At 37.5% G+C, this 10,355-nt stretch overlaps 1 protein-coding gene across 1 annotated transcript; it reads left to right on the forward strand.

The window, feature by feature from the left end:
* The first annotated feature begins 1,218 nt into the window (after positions 1 to 1,218).
* On the forward strand, positions 1,219 to 2,919 carry LOC149249937 (xyloglucan endotransglucosylase protein 1-like). The gene is made up of 4 exons (XM_089458851.1): positions 1,219 to 1,622; positions 1,736 to 1,836; positions 1,961 to 2,154; positions 2,258 to 2,919. The coding sequence occupies exons 1-4, from the start codon at positions 1,247 to 1,249 to the stop codon at positions 2,622 to 2,624; spliced, it is 1,038 nt and encodes a 345-aa protein (XP_089314977.1). The 5' UTR covers positions 1,219 to 1,246; the 3' UTR covers positions 2,625 to 2,919.
* The last annotated feature ends 7,436 nt before the right edge of the window (positions 2,920 to 10,355 follow it).

A 10,355-nucleotide genomic window follows, 5' to 3' on the forward strand; every position in this document is an offset into this window, starting at 1 on the left:
CAACACCTCAAGCTTGAGATACAAGTTATACAATGAATGGTTATTGGTAGTTTCCTTTAGGCTTTTTAAGAACCTTATTTCTTAGTTCTAGTTATGGAGATTCCAACTCAAATTCTTATTCTTTGACTTGGGAACAACTAAGTGGTTTTGGGTCTAATTATCTTCATTTCAAGGTGGTTTTTTCTTCAAGAATGCTTAGGACTTATTTGTCAATCCTAATTCTTTTTAGCTTGGGTGTGTTTTAACATATGGGAGTTGTTCTTTTGTCTAGGTTTTGGGTTACCGTGGACCGTAGAGATGTATTTGAATTTTGTAGGACTTTAACAAGGCGTGAGGAAACTAGAATGGTATAGTGGTCAGTTTTTATCATTATTCATTGTAATGGGAAGCAATGTCAACCATAGAATATTGTAAGTATTGTGAATATCCTAGGTGAGGAGAGGCATAAATTAATGGAGTTGGACGCAGAGCATTGCATGTTGAAGAATATAGCCTTGAACCTGTCACAAGGATCCACCTTCAGTAGCTTCAAACCAATGTGTCTCCAACAACGTAAAGGGGGAACCAAAAGAAGAGGAAACTATTCATTAATCCAAAGAAAAACTGGAAATGAATATACAAAGTTATTAAGAAGAAGTAGTCATTGAACATGAATTTGGCCTAAGTTTTTATGTTTTTAAAAATTATATGTATTTTAAGTATTTACTACAACACTATAGCAGTTTTATAGTAATGGCAAAAATATGCAAATTTTCATAATAAAAAATTTGAAAATTGCAGATTTATATAAAACAACTCATTATATATATTTTAAAGATTTTTATGATACCTTATTAATATAACCTATTTAGTAGTGAGTGGAGAGTGCAACTTGGAGTCAAAGTGAAGCAAAAGAAAATCGGAGTGATTTTTCCTTGGAGAATCCAATGCAATAAACACGTATCAATTATTGAATCGCTTGACAAACAGATAAATTATTGAATGTGATTGGTGGTGGCAGTAGGTGGGTGGAAGGAACGTAGCTGCTTTCTTTGCTTTGCTGTCTTTGTTTATGCAAGTGAAGCGAAAATGCCAGTTGGGTGTTGGATGAGTTGGGAACCTGAAACGCGGAGAATGGAGAGGCTGCAGAGTGATGAGTTGGAACGCGCAAATAGACAGAGAAATGAGGAATTCTTGGTTTTCTCAACGCCCAAAATCAAAGAGCCACACCAGTTGGCTGGCTGCCCCTCTGCATCTTCTTCGTCGGATGTTTCCTCCCTACCCCGCCTCCGCCTCCTCCTCCTCCTCCCTTCCCCACTCACAGATGCCATACACCCTTCTCTCCCTATATAAACCCAAACCCACTCACCCCAAACCCATTATCTACCATCAACAGCGACAATTTATCTCTTCTCTCGTTTCTGGAACTGCTGCTCTGCATCACAAACTCTTTTCCCAATCCCTAATCGACATCGACATCGACATGGACACACCTCTTCACCTCCTCTTTCTTTTATTGGCCTCCTCGGCAGCTCTTGCTTCTGCAAATTTCTACAATGATGTCGACGTTACATGGGGTAATGATCGTGCTAAAATCATTGACAATGGACAAGAGTTGCAGCTTACTCTTGACCGCTCTTCAGGTACTATTTGAAGTTCTGCTTTTCTTCTGCTACCTACGCCTTTTTCTTTTTCTGTCAAATTAACTTCAACTAAGATCAGATAAGTTAATCTTAGTATTCTTCTTTGATGACAGGTTGTGGTATTCAATCCAAGCAAGAGTATCTATTTGCCAAGATTGATATCCAAATGAAGTTGGTACCGGGCAACTCTGCAGGCACAGTCACTACTTTTTATGTAATTAACTCCACCTTATTTGAATTCAATTCATTATTAGCACTACCTTGGTTCATTAGACTGAAGGTGTATAACTTCTTATGCTAACATGTTTGTTTGTTGTTGCTGTTATGGCTGTCTGCAGCTATCATCTCAAGGTCCCAAACACGACGAAATAGACTTCGAATTTCTGGGCAACCTGTCCGGAGATCCTTATATTTTGCACACTAATGTCTTTGCTCAAGGCCTTGGTGGGCGTGAGCAGCAATTTTACTTGTGGTTCGACCCAACCCTGGATTTCCACACTTACTCCGTGCTCTGGACATCAAACCAAATTATGTATGTATTCTCATCATTCTTTTTCTTTCAATATTATTGAAAACAATACAGTGACCTCTCAAACTAGTCCATGACCCTGACATTCTTGTAATTTGTTGTTCAGATTTTCTGTAGACGGGAGTCCTATTCGAGTGTTTAAGAACAGGGAGACAGAGTTGGGTAAAGTGGATAACAATTATCATTATCCCAAGAGCCAAGCAATGAGCGTCTACTCCAGCCTTTGGAATGCAGATGATTGGGCAACCAGAGGTGGGCTTGTGAAGACCGATTGGACTAAAGCGCCCTTTGTTGCATCCTTCCGCAATTTCAGTGCTGCTACTGCTTCTTCTTTTGACGCCGCTGCAGAGGAGGCTGCTTTGGAATCGAACCAAGAGCAGAGGCTGGAGTGGGTGAGGAAGAACTACATGATCTACGATTACTGTGGAGACACCAAAAGATTCCCACAGGGACCGCCTCCCGAATGCAAATGAACCCTCAATTCAATTCCATTCCATTGAATTCAGCGAATGAATTCTTCTGGATACCTGACCCTTCCACCCATTCTTTCCAATTACATGATCTATTCTTTCATTCTTTTTCAGACACACATGATCTATTCTTTCATTCTTTTTCAGACACACAGAAAAAGGAACTTTCAATTATTCTTTCCTATTACATCTATTCTTTCATTCTTTGTCAGAAACACACAAACAGAAACGCATGTAACACAATCAATTCATTTTGGGTACTGGTAATACAAAATCGAGCTCGAGATTCTTTTGATGATTCAATGGCCACAACGTTTCCTTTATGGTTTCCATGTGTTGGCGTTTTACCTTTTGAATATCTATTAACTCTTCCCTAAAGCTCTTGGATCGAAATCAAGAAATCAGAAAGACACGGACAAAGGCATTGATATATGTTTCACACATTTTAAGATTTAAAACAGCATGTTAACAGGTCAAAAATGTTTCCTCAAGAGAGTAGCATGTATGCATATTTATTTACAGAAGTATGAACTGACTGCAACACATAATAATAGTATCTTTTCCCAAGCTCACGGCTGAACCATTCCCGACCCTCTAAGCTAGAAATTTCCGGGCAGGAGGGAAAGCTAATGACAAAGATTTCCAATGATTAGAACCTCCTTAAAAGCATTTTGGCTCAATGACACCTCAATTCAATTCCATTGAATTCAGTGATTCAGAGAATGAATTCTGGATACCTGACCCTTCCACCGATCCTTTCATTCCAATTATTCCTTTTCTATTACATCTACTATTTCATTCTTTTCAGACACACACAAACAGAAATATTAGAGGTATCAATCATTTCATTTTGGTACTGCTATTCTTTTGATGATTCAATAGCTACAGCGTTTTACTTTTTGAATATCTCCAACTCTTTTCTAAAGCACCAGGATAATATCTGCTAATTCTTTTCTAAAGCTTTTGAATATCTGCAACTCTTTTCTAAAGCTCTCGGATCTAAAACTGAAAGAAGAAAACAGAAACGATGAAAATATAAGAGTTAAAACAGAATGTTCAAAATATGTCCACGAGTAGAATGAAGTCATATTTGTTAAAATATATATATATATATAAATATATATTTTCTATTTGCTCAGAAAATAATGAAAATTTTAGTGAGATTTTTAAGATTTTAGGTGGTCAGGAGTTTTTAATGAAAGTTGAATATTTTTTTATGGCACATGAAAAAAATTATTCAAACACTTACAAAATTAGATTAAAAAAAATTCACCAATTTCTGGCCAAAAATCCCGTAATTGCCCAAATAGATTATATTAAATAGTGTACACATAAGTGGCTCAAAGCCCACACCCATGTCCTTTAATGCAATGAATTTATAGTCCTCTCACTAATAAAAGAGTGAGTTGCATTGGTGCCCACCAACACCACCACCTTCAATCCTTTCATAGTCCCATTTATCAACACAATGGAGGGAGTCAACATAGTAGCCAGAGATAGACCAATTAGTTTGGAGGGAGTGGATCATAACATATACTAGTTTGATCCAGTAGAAAATGATTAGGAGCCGGTAGATAGAGAAAAATGGTGGACACCTTGAAGTTGTTGGTTTTTCATGGTGTTGGGAATGAAGATCCTGAACAACACTAGTTTGTCTGTGAGACAGTTTGGGATGCCAATAATGTCCAAGATGAAAATGCCAACACGGTATGGTTGGGCAGTTTGGGATGCCAATAATGTCCAAGATGAAAATGCCAAGACTATATAGTTGGGAACTACCTTTAGAGATCACATTTTGGCTTGACTCTTAAACCTTTGCTCCACATATGGTCCCATGCGTTGAGATCTGTAGGGGCCGTAGTAGGTTGTACCAGCTACTGATCGATCTATATACAGAAACGTGTGAAAACGAGGGCGGAGATCGCAGATATCTGCCCCCCGCGGAGGTGTATCTCTGCCCTCCGTTATCGAAAATGAAAGGTCTATTAGGTCATGGCGGATTCATTATGGAGAATCAAAAAGCAACAGATTTTGTTCTTTTACCTGCTTCATTATGGATTATGAATGGTATAGAAAGATGATAACTGGGAGAGGTTTTAAAAGCATAAGGAAGCCATCACAAAATCAGAGCAACAGATTTATGAACAGATAGAACAATATTGTGAGTAGTATGATTAGGTTTATGCTGAGTACATTAAAGTAGACAACCTTCTGAAAATGGAAGAAGCTCAGATACACAACCAAGGTCATTGCAGGACATTAAGCAAGCAATGATGAAGGAGTTCCACAAGCCTAACTTTGCATCCTAGTGCATAACAAAGTTGAAGGAGATTAAATAAAGGACGAAGATTTTGGCAGCCTGTAAGTGCGAGAAGGGTGTCATAATGAATTGGTCTACATACCTACTCAATCAATTTGTGGTGGGTTGCAAAGTTGGGCAAGACTCAGGTGAAAAATTTCATTAAGCTTGGCTACTTATTGTAATCACACTTTATGAATGGGCGATGCTCGTGGACCTACAAACTGTCAAAGAAACACAACTCCCTATTGATGCCACGTGATTTCAAAATTTATGGGCCCCTACAATTTCTACGTGCAAGATCAACATTAATGTTACTTTCTTTCTTTATCATGGGATGATTTGTCCGACCATCAAAGGGAATCCGCACATTTATATAGAAGTGGTTCAGAAGTATGAGAGCATCGCGCGATTAAAGTTTGATTCACACCATTTATACATTCATGCTAAGAGGGATTCGTATAAACGGTGGAAAGCGTGCATTTTTTCGCTCACTAATGAAGATGTACATGCACATGTCTCTCTTTGGGAGGATGGTTGGAAGTTGTCGTTAGTAGAGGAGCAAGATATTGAGAGTTTGGAAAGTAGTGTTGAGCAGGAAGGACAACAGAAGCCACAAGGTGGGACATCCACACAAAATCCAAGTCACTCAGAGAAAGGCTAGGATAAGGAGCCTGAACAATCAAGAACCCCGTTACCTAAAACAAGCGCCAGAGTAAAAAGAGCTACCACAATAAGTGTGGGGCAGGGTACATCCCGTGCCAGGATGAAGTGAAAGGGCACTCGGGTCTTTTAAGTGATGTCCATCTTAGAGGATGATACAGAACATGTTGTTGAGTAGGTTGATTAAAAGAAAAAGGAAGCATTGAGTAGGTTCAACGAATAGACACAGGCAGCTATCAAGAAGGTGCAGCAGGATGAACAACACACTCTATACAAGCTAGATAAATTGACACAGTTGGTAGAGGTCAATAGAGGGGTGCCTATGCAACCCACCACTACTAATCCATCCAAGTAGCTGGCGAACTAGAGTGCAGTAGATATTCTAGAACCATGGGTGAATACCATTGTTACCTCCAGTAACAGTCGGGCACTCCAAATCCCTCCCAAGGTGGTAGAATTTCCTATGGAAGCAGTGTCGCAGTAGGTTAAAGGTTCGATGCACACTAATTTGAATTTTTCCTAATTAACTTTAAATACTTCACATCGATTACAAAATAGCATTGTCGTTGAATTACAAATGTACACTAGTGCTACTACTTTAGAATTCATGCAGGTGCTACAACCAATGAAGTTGGGCGACATGAAAGAGCATGGTTCCTTGAAGAAAAACATAAAGAAATAAACAAGGAGATGGAACTAAGGGCAGTCGTGGAAATAATTTATACGCAAGTTGTGGTTGAATCTCCAGAGGAAGACACCCAAGCATTAAAAGCCCAAGTCGAAGAGTTAAAATGACAAACGTTTACACCTTCAGAGGAATGACACCACCGTGTGGAAGCTAAGAATGTATTTACATGTTATACAAAACTAAAGCAGTTGCATCATCAATTTCAACCTCTTTCCACCAAATGTGTGGCCTTCTAGACTATTATGATGCAAATTGTGGAATTTAAGGACCTAGGTTGCCAATTTCAAAATGCATAAGATGGAACGATGCAACTTCTTCCTGGTTTTAGTCACTTGCCTTTCAATGATCACACGACTGTTATAATCTAGAAGCTATAGTTGAATCAAGAGATCAATAAATTGAGGGATTGCAACAGGAAGCACTTTTTGTGATGAACACTGCTAGCATAACTTGTCGAGAGATTAACGTTATCCTCGATGGTGTCGTCAAATGAATAATCTTTGAGGACATGTCTTTACAAGATTCTACGAAGATCCAAACATAGTTCACTAAGATGGAACAACAAGTTGAGGAAACCCTTAAGGCCCTCACTTTGTTGAAGGATACCATTACGACAAAACGTCTATCGATAAATATTGGCTAAGTGGCTCGAGATGAACCACATGTGTGTTTTGGGTGCTTGTTGGACGAAAGTTTTGGAATAGATTTGGTTGTGTGCATGTAGGCAAAGGAAGTAGGAACAATGCGTTGGAACATTGTGCAGACATGTCTGTCTGAACATGTAACGACAACATCGAGTGAGAACTACGTAGTTTTCAACAACACGGAAGAAAAGAAGGAGTTAGGCAGGAATTTGCTCAAAATTCAAATTTCAAATGCCCATGTTTTGAGTAATTTCAATTTTGGTAAACAACAGTTTAACTGCCCATAGTACAAGCTTTACTAGAAGTAGTTATCATGGTAATTTTATGCATGTAATCTTGTATAAGTTAGTAGAAGTTGACAACATTAGGGTACTTGAGCTATCTTTCAGTGAAAATCACGTGAAATTTTTTTTGTTGACACGTTTCGAATGATCTAGAGTGGTTCATCATCAGGATAAGATGGGGATCCAGATTATGGCACTCAATTAAATATAGAGATAAATGTAGAGACCTTTTAAATTTCTAACGGTTATGAAATAACGACTAGTTTTGAAAAAGAATTTTGAGAATGTTAAAGGGGACTTGAGTCAAATATCAAGATTTAGATTAAGTCAAAATAAAGATGAAAGTAGGAAATGAATTAATATAATAATATTAAAATTAATTAAAATGCTAAGGGGACATGGGCTAAATATTAAAATATAGATTAAGTCCAAATTTATAGAATAAAATATGAAATTAATTAATTTAATACTATTTTAATTTAGGGTTATGGTCTTTAGTTCGGTTTAGTTCAGTTTTGCTTTGTTCCATTCAGTGTTGGTATGTTATATTGCTCTATTCTTCTCTGTGGGTTGGTCAGTTAGCCATCTAATCATTGGGATGATTGGTTGATAACTTTGTAACTATGTAATGTTGAACTAGGTCAGTGAGCCGAGAGGATTAAGAGCTTATCTAATACCATTGGTACCCTTTTTGGTAATATAATGATATTGGAACTTCCATATATATGTGTTTTGTGGTGGCATGTTAGTTTTTTTTTTTTATGTGTAGGGTTTAGTTGTGGTATTAATGGTTGAATGAACATAAATGTTTGCTAAGGATAATGGGCACACCCCTCTTCTTTTAATTTTTGTTGTTGAGAATGATTCGTGCTTGATATCAATAGTGTGTGAAGGTTGTTATGCATGTAACCTTGGGTTGGGATATGGTAGGATAATGGCTAGGTTGGATTCCCATTCCCCTTCAGTTAGCAAAAAACGCAAACCCCCATAGGTGTCTTGGGTGAGTCTGCCCCTATTCCGCAGGCATTGCCGCAAGGGATAGTACCCAACATGGATTTTGTTGAGTACAGTGCATGCAATAACATGGGTCAAAAATAAAATAGTGCCAACACTCCCCAAGGTTGGCCGTGCTCCGTTGTAAAGAAATCACTGGCACAAGCTTATATGATAATCATAATCATGCACAACCAACCCTTCTTTTTATTAAAACCGAGTAATATTTTTCTTAATATCTATATATATATGAAGATTATTGTTTTACTAAAATATTTCATATATATTTATAAAGTATTAGTTTTATATATTAAAAATATACATCATACCGTAGGGAATTAATTATTTTGATAGTGAAATATAAAAGTGACATTCTTTTAATAATTCAATGATTACAATTTTTGTCTTTTTTCCCTTTTTCCAAATTAGCATTTTGTAGAGAAAGTTCAAAGGGGTTGGATCAAATGATTTATTATTGGGAAAGATTTAATTTTCATCCAACTAGTGAAAGTCTTCTTGCAATTAAGTATCAAACTACCACTACATCTAATCATCAATGACGTCACCAACAACAATTAAATGCATACACCTCCTATGCACATACATTTATAGTAGGTTTCCATCTCTTCCTTTGGTGGAAATTAAGATTTATATTTTGGCCAAAAATGTTGGAACTCACCCAAGTAAAACCTTCAAACACCCAAGCCATGGTTTTGTACTTGAGTAATATTGTAGTCACTTTTCCAAATATTATGGCCTTCACAGCTTTGCCTCCTTGTGAGTTTTGTTAAACTTGCAATCATCCAAATCTATCCATACTGGATTTTACCAATCCTTCCACACTTTTCAGTCTATGATCTTATTTTACCATGATGTTTAAAGAGGTTATTTTTGCTTCTCTCCCTTTTTGTTTTGTTTCCTCATGAGGTTTATTCTCATTTGAATGAATTCCCTCAATCATCTTGATCACAAAAATCCTTGATTTCCAATGAAATTTACTCTTCCTCACCATCTATACGTTAATTATCATAGTTCAACCCAAGAACAACAAAAAATATCGGTGGATCAATAGATCTGCTTTTGCATCTCCCAGGAATTTGTGTCCCAAGATCAATGTATGATTATCTAAAGGAATCACTATCAAATCTAGGCTCCCAAACCAATCTCCTATTTGAATAGAGGATGAAAAAACTATCCTTTCCATTGGTTTCTCCTTGGAATGGACTACTTGTACAAAATTGCATCATATTCTGGTTCACAATGAAGTGACGCCATAGTTCACTTGCTCTTAAAATCGTGAGTTGCGTTGGTGTCCACCAACATAATGACCTTCATTTGTTTCAACGTCACATTTATGAAGCAAAGCCTTAACACATCTTCATTTTACCTAGGTTGTTTATCCTTATACACAAAACCATCCATAGCCTTCAATAACAATTCCTTTGAAAATCTCTAGGTTAGAACTATCTCCATTGAAACTGCAATTTCTCACTTGGTAAAGATCGAATCAAGCTAGTCTCTTTCAATGAACCACACCAACCTATCTTTTCATGGGAAGTTCTTTGCAAATTATTAGGATATTCTGACACATAGGAAATAGTTAAGTATAACTTGGTCTAGTGTAGAGTTAGGTAAAGTGTGTTTCTTTATTATTTACTTTTGTAACTTACAATCCGACGGTCACGATATGTAGTGATTCGACGGTTCATTCTCTCTTCGGTATTACCGACACTTGATCTGTGGCTTAGCACCTGATTGGTCCATGATCTCTATTTAAAGAGCATGAAGGGTCATTTGTAGGGTAACCGTTTGATGAGCCCCAATTTTTGGTACAATTTGGGCTCATTTGGCCTACTTGCTTTGCTCAAACCAGTCATCTTTTATTGCTTATGCATTCATTTCTTGGTTTATTCGTGTTGTTTGTAGGAAGAAGGGTAGGCATTCTATCTACGTGACTAATACATGATGATTTCAGGTTTTTGGCATTAAAAGGGAGCAAAGACCACGAAAAAGGAGACAAGGAGACAGTAAGGTGGCACTGCTGGTTTTTAGGAGAGGATGTCCACAGTCTTGGGGACCTTCCTCGTGATTCCCACCATAGCTCCGAGCTCCAACCAATCTCCCCACCGAGCTTAGAGGCAGCCAACCGTTCTACAGGAACAG

The sequence above is a fragment of the Pinus tabuliformis genome, chromosome 7, assembly GCF_031772625.1.
Source record: "Pinus tabuliformis cultivar Carrire ecotype Pingquan chromosome 7, CPIR1, whole genome shotgun sequence".
Lineage (NCBI taxonomy): Eukaryota > Viridiplantae > Streptophyta > Pinopsida > Pinales > Pinaceae > Pinus > Pinus tabuliformis.